Raw genomic sequence first — 13,440 nt, 5'->3', positions numbered from 1 at the left:
TGCCAGCGGGTGCCCTGGCTTTTCTCCCTCTCCCTGCTGGACGGTATTTCTGTGGCTGAAGCCCGTTGGGTCGTGCTTTGCTGGAACTGCGGGAACCCCGTCCCTGGGGTGGCTCTCTCCGCCCCATCCCGGCCCCGCCCCCGCACTCGGGCGGGGGAAAGTTGCGGGTACCGCTTTAAAAATCCCAGCCTGGGCAAAACTTTGATGATAAATCAAGCGGCAGATCCCTCCGCCGCCTGCTCCGGGCGGGAGGAGGGAGGGGAGGAGGGAGCGGAGGAGGGAGGCGGGAGGAGGGAGGAGGGTGCGGCGGCAGCGCGGCGTGGCCTTCCGCGGAAGGGAAGAGTCCCGCAGTCGGAGGCGGCCGGCTGGGCGTGCGCTTGCTCCCCGCAGCCGGGGCTGGGCCGGAGCCGGGCGAGGGCTGGGAGCCCGGCCGGGCCGGGGACAGCGGGCGAGGGGCAGCTGCCGGAGCCGGGCAGCCAGGCCGCGCAGGTCAGGGGACGGCGGGTGCGGGGTCTGCGGTCTCTGGGGCCCCGATGTGAGGCGGCGGCGCCCCCGGCCCGAGCGCGCACCATGGGGGCCCCGCTCGCCGTAGCGCTGGGCGCCCTCCACTACCTGGCACTTTTCCTGCAACTCGGCGGCGCCACGCGGCCCGCCGGCCACGCGCCCTGGGACAACCACGTCTCCGGCCACGGTGAGTTCGGTCGCCGCCACCGCGGACGTCCCTACCAAACCCCACCCCGGGCCGCGCCACTCCAACTTGGCTGCCCCGGGGCTCGAACTGGTGGCAGTCGTGGCGGGAATCCCGGGGCGCCCCCTGCCGGCGCGGTGGACCCGCCCTGGCAGCCCGACCCTGCGGAGGAGGGGGCACCCGGGGCGCACCCCCGAACCTCCTCCCCCAACACTCGCGCGGATACGCACACCTCTATGGCCACACCGATCTGCACAGCCGCGGACACACTCAGACCCACAGTCGCTGCTTTCTCACACTCACAACTCCTACCCTGCACATCTCCACACACCTCAGGTCCCCCTCCTCACTGCAAGCCCTTACACTTATGCCCACTACGCACGCACATCGGGCACTGCGCCGGTGGGCTCACTCTGCCAGCTGGCGCACACGCTTCGCCACAACTCTTGCCTGCCCACCTGCAGACACACTGGTGCGCGCGCGCACCCACACAGACACACACATACATACACATACACACACGAACACAATTTGCTCACCCACTCCTCCCCGCTCATCTGCCTTTACTCTTCGTGGGTTTAACTGCACAGAGGCCCTTGTCCTCTCCCTCTCCGCACCCTCCCCTTATACCACTGGAAAGGTCCTTGGGAGCAGAAGACCCTGTTTCTTGAGAACTGTCACCTGAGGCCGCAGCCTCCCTGTTGGGCGGGTGGCACCTGGTGGAAGCCCCTCAGAGCCACCGGAGTAGTTGGGGTTGCTGCTTGCAGCCAGAGGCATGGGAGTGGGAGTGGGAGTGGACGTGGAATGCCGGGTGCTTTTGTCTGCCTCTGGGGGTGGGCAGGAAACCACTGCCATCCTTCCATAGGGTCCCCCCATCCTCATCCTCAGCCCTAGAGGACTGAAATGTGGGAAGTCACAACTCCAGCCGCTGTGGGAGCCGGGGAGCAGACAAGCATTCCCAGCACTGGCATGAGTGTCAGAAGCTCCTGCTAGCCCCAAAGGAGCCCAAGTTGGCAGCAGAGTTGGACTGTATGAGCCTGGCAGCTGTGGGGGCTCCCCCTGGCCCCTGTGAGCCTGGCTCTGGGATGGGGGCTTGAGCATAGATGAAACCAAAGGAGACCTTTCTTCCATGCAGCCCTTCACTAGACAGACTCCCAGCCTTGTGGGGGAGGCTGCAGCCCCAGTGCTGGGCACTGTGGGCCCAGGGCTGCGGGGAGGTTTGCACAAAGGCCAGATAATTGGATGATTTATTCTGATGGGAGTGAGTGAGGGGTGTGGGGGAGTAGATAATCAGGGAAGGCTTTGCTGGGGTGTGACACATGAGTGGGATTTCTCCAGTGGAGAGGGGGGCTTCAAAGCCATCCTCAGGGTCTCTGCTTTTGGGGAACCATGACTCCCCACCCCCTTCTGCCTCACCATGTTTGGTGGTAACTGCTGTGTGCATCATTTATGTACCCTTCGTACCCCTCACCTGATTTCTACTGACCTGGCTAGAGCGGTGGTAAATAAGGAAAGGGTTCTTTTGATCCTCAACTTACAGATAGGGACACCAAGGCTCAGAGAGGTGAAGGAGTTGCCCAAGGTCACACAGTAAGAGAGTGACTGAGCCAGGACAGGCCCCAGGGTCTGTCAGGCCAAGACAGCGCTTTTTTCCAGGACATTCATCTCCCTGTCAGATTCCCTCCCATTCTAGGGAAACTGGGAATTCCTCCCTCTCCACCCCTCCTCTCCTCGCTCCACTCAGTTCCTTGGCACAGTTGGAACTTTCAGTAGGAGGGGTTTTCATGGAAGGGCTTCCCTGAGTTTGCAGTCCCAAGGGGTACAAGGAATGGGACTCTGAGGCTTATGGTCGTTCTGTCCCTAGAGCACTAGACCCCAGGGACTTGGGTGCCACTCTGTCATTCCTGAGGCCCCAAAGTGGCTCCCCCCATGGAGAAGCAGGGTCTGTCTGCCCTTTGTGTGACAGTCTTTACCTGCCCCCTGGTGCCAGGTAAGCTGAGGGGGCACAGCTCTGCCCAACCAGCTGTCATCTCCCCTCTGCACCCTGGAGGGTCAAGCTAAGGCCCAGGGCAAGGGCTAGATGAGAAGGAGGCACCCCTAGTTGCTGGGGAAACTGGCTTCTCTCCTGAACCCCCCGTGTGGCTCTGGGCAACTGAGCCACCCCTCTGGGTCTCCCTGTGTCCCTAAAGAAACAAGGAGGCCAGGCTGCTCTGCAGGGGCCAGGCTGCCTTCCCCCGACATTGCTGGGTTCAAAGTCACCAAGTAGTGACTGCCGAGGAGCCCCCACAGCTGCCCCTCTGCCGGGCCAAGCACCTGCCACCACAGGAAGGGTTTGGAACCACTCACTTAATCACAAAAAGAAACTGTTATTAATGATAGTGAGACGCGGCGAATAAGTGGGTCATGTCTAATAAGCCATTTGTGTTCAGGAGGAGAATACCAATTTGATAAAAGCTGTGTGTGCTGAAAAAGCTCAGAAATTGCTGTTTAGCAGATTGGAGCCTGATCGTTTCATTATTCCTGGGCTCCGTGTGTCCTCAGCTGATTCAGGAAATGTGGCCCAGTCGGGAAGGTGTCTCTATGTCTGGGGGTGGGGGGTGGGGGCTGGAAGCAGGGACTCCTGGGGAGGGGCACATTGACCCCAAGTGGTTGGTGGCTGCTCACCCCTCCAGCTCCATCTGAGCCCAACCTGGCCGCCGGGCTCCTGCTTTCCACCTGCCTGCCCTGGAGCTTGTCACAGGGAGAGCCTACGGTCAGATGGGTCAGAAGGGACATCTGTTTTGCTTCCCATCTCCCTCCCAACTCCACTCAATGCACTTGGAAGAGGACTTTTTCAAGGTGTGAGGAACGAATGGGGAGCATGTATCTCAAGGAGGCATCAGGCACTGGCAGGTGGGGTGGTGATGGTCCGTGTCTGCACCTAGTAGGTGCTCAATAAACAGGAGCAATTTTGATTTTTTATTATCAGAAAAATGTTAACTCATTCCCATGGGCACAGCAGGGATGGGAGGAAAAGGTGCAAACATTGACGAAATGCCTACTGTGTGCCCTGTGCTGCCAAGCCCTTGCCAGTGTTAACTCCCTCAGGCTGACCATTCGTGCAAGGTTGGTGTTGGAGATAAGAGGAAACTGAGGCTCAGAGAGGGCCAATGATTTACCCAGAGGTGCTGAGTCTGTACAGAGAGCTGGAAAGCTGTGTTTAGGATGAAGGTGCATTTGGCGGTTCTGGGACTGCCTCCTCCAGGGCAGCCTTGAGGCAGGCTTGGCCATGGCGTCTTCCTTCGTGTAGCCGTAACCCAAGCTTGCTCCCTTCTAGCTCTTCAGGGAACCAGTAAAGCAGTGGGTTCCACCAAGAGGAACCAGCCACTCAGAAAGGTGGCAGGTATCTGAGGATACCTGTAGGTTAGAAAGAGGCAGCTGGACTGGACCCCAGGATCTTTCCAGATCTTGTCCAGGGGAGGGATCCAGAAGGCAGGGTCTTTGTGAAGATCTCTGTAGACCCCTACAGCTTGCAGAGGACCCAGCAAGCCTCACATGGCAGAGTCCCCCAGGGAATTTGTTACAATGCGGATCCCCCCAAACCCACTGCCAGAATGGTTATTTGATGGGACCTTGGAATGTGCATTTTATTATTATTTTTTAAATTTCTCTTGAGACAAGGTCTCGCTCTATTGACCAGGCTCGAGTACAGTGGCACAATCTCAGCTTACTGCAACCTCTGCCTCCTAGGTTCAAGTGATTCTTTCATCTCAGCCTCCGAGTAGCTGGGAGTACAGGCGTGCGCTACCACCCTCAGCTAATTTTTAAATTTTTTGTAGAGATGAGATCTCACTATATTGCCTAGGCTGGTCTTGAACTCCTGGGCTCAAACCATCCTCCCTCCTCGGCCTTCCAAAGTGCTGGGATTACAGGCATGAGCCACTGCATCAGGTGGAATCTGCATTGTAATAAGTTTCCCAGAGGATTCTCATGCAGCCTGGGGTTTGGAAGCCACTGCCTAAGTATTTACCCATACCTGATGGGAGATGTAGGGACAGGAAATGTCTGATGCTAGGGGCTGGCTTGGTTTGGTTTCACAGGGGAGGGAGAGGTCCAGACGGGGGCAGGTGGATGGTCCCTGAGAGGAGCCCCAAGAAGCCTCACACTGCAGCAGACAACACCCCTCCCGCCCCCACTCTGCCCCTCACACACACCCCTACACACACACACCCCTACACACACACCCCTACAGAGACACCCCTACACACACCCCTACACACACCCACACACACACACACACACACACACACACACAGCCCTAGGCAAGCACCTTCAATTATTCATATACCCCAGTGCAGACAAAGATCCTGGCTTGGCCGGGGGCTTTGTCCATTGAGTGATTCACTGTCCTGAGATTCTCTCTGTTGCCAGGAGGGACCAGCAGGGCGCTGGGGGAGGGAGGGGGCACGGGGCCATTTGGCAAGCAGCCTGTGCACTGAAAAATGACTCTGGTTTCCTTGCATTCCTCACTGAACTGTTGGTATCTCACCATCAATAAGCTGGCTAGTTTGGTGGCTGGAAGATGAAGAAAATTGAGTCCTGTCTTCCGAAGGTTATGATGTTAAAAATGTGTTCGTCTTTGTCTCAGGCGTTGGTGATTATTCTATCAATTACGCCTGTAAACACTCCGCCTTGGGCTGAGGGTTTTCCGGTCTCCTGTGGGGAATTGGCCCTCACAAGCGCTTTTCCCCAAGTCCTTCATACCAATTGGTTTTGACACCTTGCCCATCAGCGGCTCCCACAGCCTTTTCCCCAAACAAGAGGAGCCGCAGGCGGCCAGCAGGACGCAGGGAATTCGGTTCTTTGCCATTGTGACAGCAAGGGTGGTGGGCAAAGTCTCCTGTGACAAACAAGTGGGCAGGGTGAGGGGAGTCAGGTAAGTGGCCCCTTCTGATCCACCAGCTGTGGGGGCAGGAGATGGAGCTTTTGGAATGAATCATCGAGGCCCTTTGGGATCATCGTCCCCAAGCCTCCCTCTTATAGATGAGAAGACGGAGACCCAGGGGCAAGGGGGAATTTGCCCAGAATTGCCCTAGAGGGTACTTCTTGGATTTTGGGATTACGTCATCCAACTCTGTACAAATGGAGAGATTGGCTGGGTGCGGCGGCTCATGTAATCCCAGCACTTGGGGAGGCCGAGGTGAGTGGATGACTTGAGCCCAGGAGTTTGAGACCAGCCTGGACAACATAGTGAGACCCTGTCTCTACAAAAAAAATAGCCAGGCATGGGCATGCACCAGTTGTCCCAGCTTCTCAGTAGACTGAGGCAGGAGGATCATATGAGCCCAGGAGACAGAGGTTGCCGTGAACTGAGATTGCGCCACTGCACTCCAGTCTGGGTGACAAAGTGAGAACCTGTCTCAAAAATAAATAAATAAAAATAAAAACAGGAGAGATAAACATATGGAAGTAAATGTGTGTTGAGTGCCATGCCAGGGCCTTGAATGGTATCATCTCATTCAATTCTAACAAGAACTCCAAAAGGAAGCACCGTCTCGGGGCCACTGTTTAGATGAAGAAAATGAGACTTGGGGAGGTTAAGTGGCTTACCCAAGGTCACACACCTACCAAATGTCGGAGGCTGGACTTGAACTGAAGAATCTGGCTCCAGGGCTGGGAGGCCAAGGAAAGAGGAGGAAGAGGCCCACTTCACACAGTGGGGAAGAGCAGGGCTGGGCCTTGAGGCTTGGCTCCGGGGTGGAAGGAGTGCAATGGCCTCTGCATTCCACACCCAGGAGAGCGAGCAGCAGTGGGAACAGAATGCTATCCCAGCGACCCTCCAACTTCTCTCTATTTTCGAAAGCGTGGGGAGAGTGCACGGTGTGAACAGCAGCACAGGTGCCCACATGAGAGTGTTTGGCCATCACCTTGGACTTCGGGGACCAAACCAGCTGCTGATGGGGTTGTGGGAAGACCCTCTCAGTCCTGAAAGGAGTTTGGGGCCCGCTGGGCACACTGGGGTCAGATTTCCTTGTGTCCTGGGACCCAGGACAATGCCCAGCCCAGGAAGGTGGCAGGGAATAAATGAACGGATGACAAGGAGGACGAAGCAGGGGATGAGGTCTGAATTCTTAAAGCTTTGCTCATTCCAAGTCAGTATATTTTTAAACATTCAAATGATTTTAATTTCATAAGGAATCTATGTTTAAAGGGGGAAAAATCACAAAGTTGGAGCCCCTTCCTCATCCCTGCTGAGCAGAGAGAGGACATCCTGGAGTGGGCAAGGCTGGTGGCACCTTGCAGTGGGTGGTCCCGGGCTCTGACCTTGGGGTGCATATGCGATGCTGCAGTCATGAGGATGGGGGAGTCCAAGGGTCGCACCCTCCTCCCCCGACCTCAATGAGACACTTGCATCAGAAAAAGCGGCAGTGGTCCAGCTGGGGAAGAAATCTGCTCCTCTCCTTCCTGCTGGTCCTGGGTTCCAGAGCCTACCCAGCTGGCTCTGCCTGGTTCCCACTGCTCCGGAGAAGTGAGGTGGGGGTGGGGAGGCAGAGAGGGGCTGCTGCTCCTCCAAGTCCCCTTCTCACAGCCAGGCCTCCCTTCCCTTCCTTGAAGCCATCAGGGAGTCCCTGGGACTCAGCTCCACCCCCCACCCTCAGTTTCAACCCTCTTCAAAACCCCCCAGGGCCCACAACAAGATTGGGTCCTACCTGAGAGATGATTTTAGGCAGAACCTAGAGAAACCTCTTACATTTTAATAGTTACGCATTTATTTTAATGTGTACTGAAAAAATATAACCAGCACATCAAAACTGTGATTTCACAGATATGATTGCTTAGGATGAGACTAACGGGGGTATTAAAAAATGGTGGGTTAATTTACAGAAAAACATTAAGGACATAATAGAGCAGGCGGTGCGTGGGCAAGTGCGTGGGGATCCACGGTGCGGACATGACTTGGGGACCTGGGGGCATCCGACGGGCTGCCCGGTCACACTGCATGCTCCATACTCTTCATACTGGGAGCTACTGGCCTAATGGGGCTGCTGCCCTGTTTGGGAAGCTTGGTCATTCATTTATTCTTTTATTCATTCAACAAATATCAACTGGGCACCTGTCATGTTCCAGGCTGTTTTAGACACTGGGGACTTATCAGTGAAGAAGACAGCTAAGGTTCTTACTCTCCTACAGTTCTCAGTCTAGTGGGGGAGACAGAAAACTGAACCCATAAAGAATATATAAGTATAGAGCTGGGCGCAGTGGCTCACGCCTGTAATCCCAGTGACTCAGGAGGCTGGGGCCGGAGGGTCACTGGAACCCAGGAGATTGAGACCAGCCTGGACAACGTAGTGAGACCCTGTCTCTAAAACAAAAAAATACAAAATTAGCCAGGTGTAGTGGCTTATGCCTGTAGTCCCAGCTACCTGGGAGGTTAGGGTGGGAAGATGACTTGAGCCCAACAGTTCAAGGCTGCAGTGAGCTGTGATTGCACCACTGCCCTCCGGCCTGGGTGACAGAGTGAGATCCTGTCTCCTAAAAAAAAAAAAAAAAGAAGAAGAAGAATATATATGTATTGTGATAAGATTTAAGAAGTTGGGGCCAGGCGTGGTGGCTCACACCTGTAATCCCAGCACTTTGGGAGGCTGAGGCGGGTGGATCACAAGGTCAGGAGTTCAAGACCAGCCTGGCCAAGATGGTGAAACCCCATCTCTACTAAAAATACAAAAATTAGCCGGGCGTGGTGGCAGGCACCTGTAATCCCAGCTACTTGGGAGGCTAAGGCAGAGAATTGCTTGAATCTGGGAGGCGGAGATTGCAGTGAGCCAAGTGAGACTCCGTCTCAAAAAAGAAAAAGAAAAAAAAAACTGGGATAATATTAAACACAGAAACACAGAGAAGGACACCCACCTGTGGGGCAGTGAGGGTACCCAGTAGTGAGCTCCCTGTCACAGGAGGTGTGCAAGCTGAGCCCTACCCGTTACTAGCTGGGGATATTAGTGAGGAGATTTCTGCCTTATTTCCCAAAGGAGCAAAGACTGTTGAAGTAGGCAGAGCAGCCAGAACACAGTGGGCGGCTAATAAAGATCTGTCACACAGCAACTTAGTGATGGTGCTGGCACAAGGGCCCAGGTGGGTGGAGCTCCCAATGCCGAGGATGCCCTGGCCCCACCCAGGGGTCATGGCAGGGATGGGGCCTTCTCTGTCCCCTGTGTTGTGGCGTGACGACAGTGGCTCCTCGGTGACTTCACTTTAGCTCTTAAAGTGCCAGGATGGGGAGAGGGGCTGGGGGATGCTGTTTTTTGTCTACCATGCTCCCCTCTCCCACACCCTGTGTTTGCCTTGCTGTGTGACTTGGCATGTCCCTGCCCCTCTCTGGGCCTCAGTTTCCCCACTGAACAATGGTAAGTTTACCTGAGCTCCAAGCCTGTAGAATTCTTTCATCTGTATACTTAGAAACCCATCTTTTGTCCTGCAGCCAGCATGTATGTGCGTGTGTGTATGTGTGTGTGTGTGCATGTGTGTATGTGTGCAGGCGAGGATGGAGCTGGTGGGAGTGGTAGGATTCCATCAGCACCTTAACTCTCAGTGGCCTGCAGGCATCTGTGGACCAAACAGCAACCAGCATTCATCAAGCACTCTGTGTTTCCATCGCTTCCCCTGCCTCCTCTCATCTACTCGTCACCACGCTAGGAGGCCGGCACTCCCATTTTACAGAGGAGGACACTGAGGGGCGTGGTGCGACTTGCCTGAGGACACACAGATGCTGAACAGCAAAGCCGGGCTTGAGCCCAGCTTGTGGGACGACAGAGCCAGAGTTCGTAGCCTGCGCATCTGTCCTGCTCCGGGCTGCCAAGCTGCGTGTGTGGGCAGGTGCTTTGTTCCGGAGCAGCGCTCCTGGCTTGCTCGGATTCTCACAGGGGTCAGCGCTGCCAAAATGCTGAGAATGCCCTGTTCTGGCTACAAGCACATGGCTCCAAAAGTCTAGGCGCCTGCATCTGAGTCCAGCACTGTTAGTGGGAATGGTGGGGCCCTGGGGGCACGTGTGGGACCCTGTGTGTTCCTGCCTGGAGTTTCTAGTGGAGGCAGTGGTTTTCTCTCTGACTGTGTAGGTGGGGGGTGTGTCTGGGGGGTGACTGTGTGGTTGGAGGGACAGTGCAGGCTGAGAGGGAGGCTGGGGGTAGCTCAGGTCTGGGCTGGTGCCCTCTGCCCTGTGCCCGTTTGCCTCAGTACCAGCCTTCCCTGTCACCTGCACACTGGTGCCCTTGAAGGTGAGACGCGGAGGCTATGGGAGCGTCTGGAAGGTTAGAGCAGGAGTCAGAGCCAGGGGAGGGGGCCTTGCTCCAGCGAACTACCAGCGAGCGTGGGCAGCAGTGTCCACCTGTTCCTGGGAAGTGCTCTCCAGCGGCCCCTCAATCTCTGGATCTCTCTCTCTCCCTGCCCTACTGCTCTCTGGGTCTTTCTTTCTCTCTCCCTCTGTCTGGGTCTCTCTGATCTTTCTCTGTCTCTTTTCCTCTCTCTCTCTGTCTTTCGATCTCTTTCCTCTCTCTTTGTTCCTTTGTGTCTGTTGGATCCATCATCCCCTCTCTTTTCACCACCCCCACCCATTCCTTCCTTTCTCTCCGGTACACACACTGCTCTCTTCGATGACATCTCAGGATTACACATACACATATTCCGTATATCATGGTGACACCCATACAGCGCAGGCACTCAGTAAATGTCAGCTGAATGAATGAATGAGTGACCAAATGACGAAGCTGGAGGGGACACCGACGCTTGTCTACACTGGTGGTTCCTAATTTTTTTGGAAGTCACACTCCTCTTGAGACGCTCATGGAAACTGTGGATCGTTTCCTCAAAAAATGCCACGGAGTTTTGCCCACAAGCTTCAAAGGGTTTTTTGAGGCCCCTAAAGCTTGTCTATGGCCCCAAGCAGAAGCAGCCTTCATTTCATGGGAGAGGCCCAGACGGCAGTCAGGGCTGGCTTTGGGACATGGGACAAGTCTGTGGCAGGGCTGGGCTTGGATCCTGGAGTCCTTTCTCTCTCCCTGCAGCCCTCTCATGCGAGCTGGGTGGGAACAAACTTCATTCACTTTTCCTAAGTCCTTGGTGAGTATACTCAGAGAGTTGGGGTCGGGAAGAGATAATGGGGGACTGTAAAACAGACAGGAGCCCAGGGAACAGTGCATAGGCAGGTGGGCCAAGTGAGGGAGGTCTCTAGAGGGAGGTCACTGTGTCCTAGTGCAGTCAGAGAAGACTTCCTGGGGGAGGCAGGCTCCTTCTGGGTCTGTATCCAGGGACCGCTGGGGCTGAGAGGGGACTCCAGAGGCCAGCCTGGAGCTGCGCCTGGCTGCCTGGGTCTGGTAGAAGCTTCATGTGGAGAACCATGTGCATGTATTTAGAAAAGCAGGCTGCAGCTGGAACCTCCAAGAATTGGCTCTGGAGTTTGGTCGTACCCCTGGAGAAGGGGGCAGCCCCGGGAGCCTTCTGAGTGGGGAGAGCGCACAGCCAGGTTGGCACTGGGGTGGGTTGGCTGTGGTGAGTGGAGATGGGGAGCCGAAGCAGGACTGGAGGCTGGAGGGGGTGTGCACAGACAGGAGAGGCTGCTCCCGGGAAGGCACTGAGTTTGGTGTGAGCCTTGCTGAGTTTGTGGTTCATGGGATGCTAGGGCTGGCCAGGTATCCAGGGAGGGTGGGAATGTGGGCTCAGAAAAAGAGGGAATTGTTGGGGGGGGGTGCGCACATGTGTGTGTGCGTGTCTGTGTGTATGTGTATGGTGTGTGTGCATGTATGTGTGTGTATTGTGTGGTGTGCATGTATATGTCTATGTGTGTGTATATCTGTGTATGTGTGGTGTCTGTGTGTGATGTGTGGGTGTGTGCATCTGTGTGTATATGTGTGTGGGGTGTGGGTGTATGTGTACGTGTGTATGTGTGCATGTGTGTGTGGGATGTTTGGGTGTTTGTGTGGGTGTGTGTATGTGTGTGTGGGGAGTGTGTGTATATATGTACGTATGTGTATGTATGTATATGTGTGTATGTGTGTGTATGTGTATGTGCGTGTGTATGTGGGTGTATCTGTGTATGTGTGTGTATATGTGTGTAGGGGTGTGGGTGTGTGTACGTGTGTGGGGGGAGTATTTGGGTGTGTATGTGTATGTGGGTTTGTATATGTGGGGGAGTGGGTGTGTGCATATGTGTGTGTGTGTGTGTGCATGTGTGTGGGTGTGTATGTGTGGGTGTGTATGTGTATATGTGTATGTGTGTGTGTGTACTGTGTGTGTGTTGTGTGTGTAATGCGTGTGTAGTGTGTGTGTATTTTGTGTGTGTGTGTAATGCGTGTGTGTAAGATGCATGTGTGGTGTGTGTGTGTGTGTACACTGGCCTCCTTTCTAGTCCTTGCACACACCAAGTTCCTTCCCTCCTCCAGACCTTTTCTCTCCCTGGCTGTTCCCGCTGCTCCTCGTGCTCTGTTCCCGCCTCCCTGGCTCCTGGCTCCCCCGGTGCTCCACCGACCCCTTAGAGGAGCCAGAAGCCCATGATCTGTCAGAACCGCATCGCACGGCCGGCAGCAGACGTGGGGCTCCCATTCAACACGCCCACCTTGCAGAGGGGAAAACTGAGGCTTAGAGAGGCGTGGTGAGCTGGGGTGCCACACCTAGTTCAAAGCAAGGGTGCAGAGCCCAACCCTATTTTCCCCCAACCCGGCATTTTAAGGGTGTCTCTTGGGATGGGGGTGGGGTCTTGACTGACCCCTCCTTCCTCAGAGCCCCCAGGCTGGGGCCCGAGGTGGGGAAGGCGGAGAGCTGACGGCGGGCTGTCTGTTTCGCTTTGTGAGGTTTTAAAAAAATTATTTCCGGCGTTGAAGGCGGCGGCAATTAGGGCCTGCTCGCTGGGGAGCTGTTTGCCGCCTGTCATCGGTCCGGGAAAGGGTCCCTAATGGAGGCCCGGCGGCCAGAGCGCAGGGTAGTGGAAACAGTGCTCAAAACAAAGCTTCACTAATGGTCTCCCGGCAGGCAGCGGAGGAGAGGGAGGGGCGGGCAGACAGCGGCTGACGGCCCCTGGGACAGGGCGCAGATCCACCAGCTCCTCTCTCCGCGGCCCTTAGACACCCTCCAGCTAGTGCGGGAAGCCCCAGGGCCCTACCCGCGTTGCTGCTTTCTTGCTCTGTGCTCTCGGCCTGTGAAATTCCCTCCCAGGCCGTGGGAACAGTAAGTGCCAAGGTCCTGGGGTGGGGCCCAACCCCTTCAGCCAGAAATTCTCTGGTTCTAGAATAGCCCTAGGGTTTGATAAGTCCAAGGGGCCAGGATCCTTGAAGAAGGAGGAGCTAGAGCCAGACTACGTGGGGAGGGGACAGGAGAGCAGCTTGATCCTGACTGGGAGCCCACTGTGTGCCTGCGTGATCTCACTGCAGCACTGCCCACAGTACCCATTTTACAGATGAGGAAACTGGGCTAGAAGCTCAGAGGTTAGATTCACCTATCTTGAGGAGGTGCAGTTGGGTTGAAATCCAGGGAATATGTGGACTCCAGAGCCCACATATTTACTGCTGCATCCTTGCATTTCGCAGACACGATTGGGCAGGGGTGGCAGGGGCAGGGGCTGGGGCTGGGGCATCTACTAGGTCCTGGGTCGGGGGTCAGGTTTGAGCCAGGCCAGGTTCTGGTCAGGGTGGGGCCACACCACCCTACCCACTGGGCACCCCCAGAACCTGTGTTCTGGAACATCCCGAGTGCCTGCCTCCATCTGTACCCGTCCGTTGGGCTCTGCCTCC

General features: G+C 55.8%; 1 protein-coding gene across 1 annotated transcript in view; it reads left to right on the top strand.

The window, feature by feature from the left end:
• Positions 1–306: 306 nt before the first annotated feature.
• The window catches only part of VSTM2L (V-set and transmembrane domain containing 2 like), a 42,770-nt gene continuing 29,636 nt past the window's right edge, over positions 307–13,440 (top strand). Inside the window, exon 1 of the mRNA XM_008017849.3 lies at positions 307–691. Within this exon, the coding sequence (XP_008016040.2) occupies positions 571–691 (121 nt within the window). The 5' untranslated portion in view covers positions 307–570. The remainder of the gene's footprint in view (positions 692–13,440) is intronic.

The sequence above is a fragment of the Chlorocebus sabaeus genome, chromosome 2 (assembly GCF_047675955.1).
Source record: "Chlorocebus sabaeus isolate Y175 chromosome 2, mChlSab1.0.hap1, whole genome shotgun sequence".
NCBI lineage: Eukaryota > Metazoa > Chordata > Mammalia > Primates > Cercopithecidae > Chlorocebus > Chlorocebus sabaeus.
This window is presented reverse-complemented; position numbering and strand designations above follow the sequence as displayed.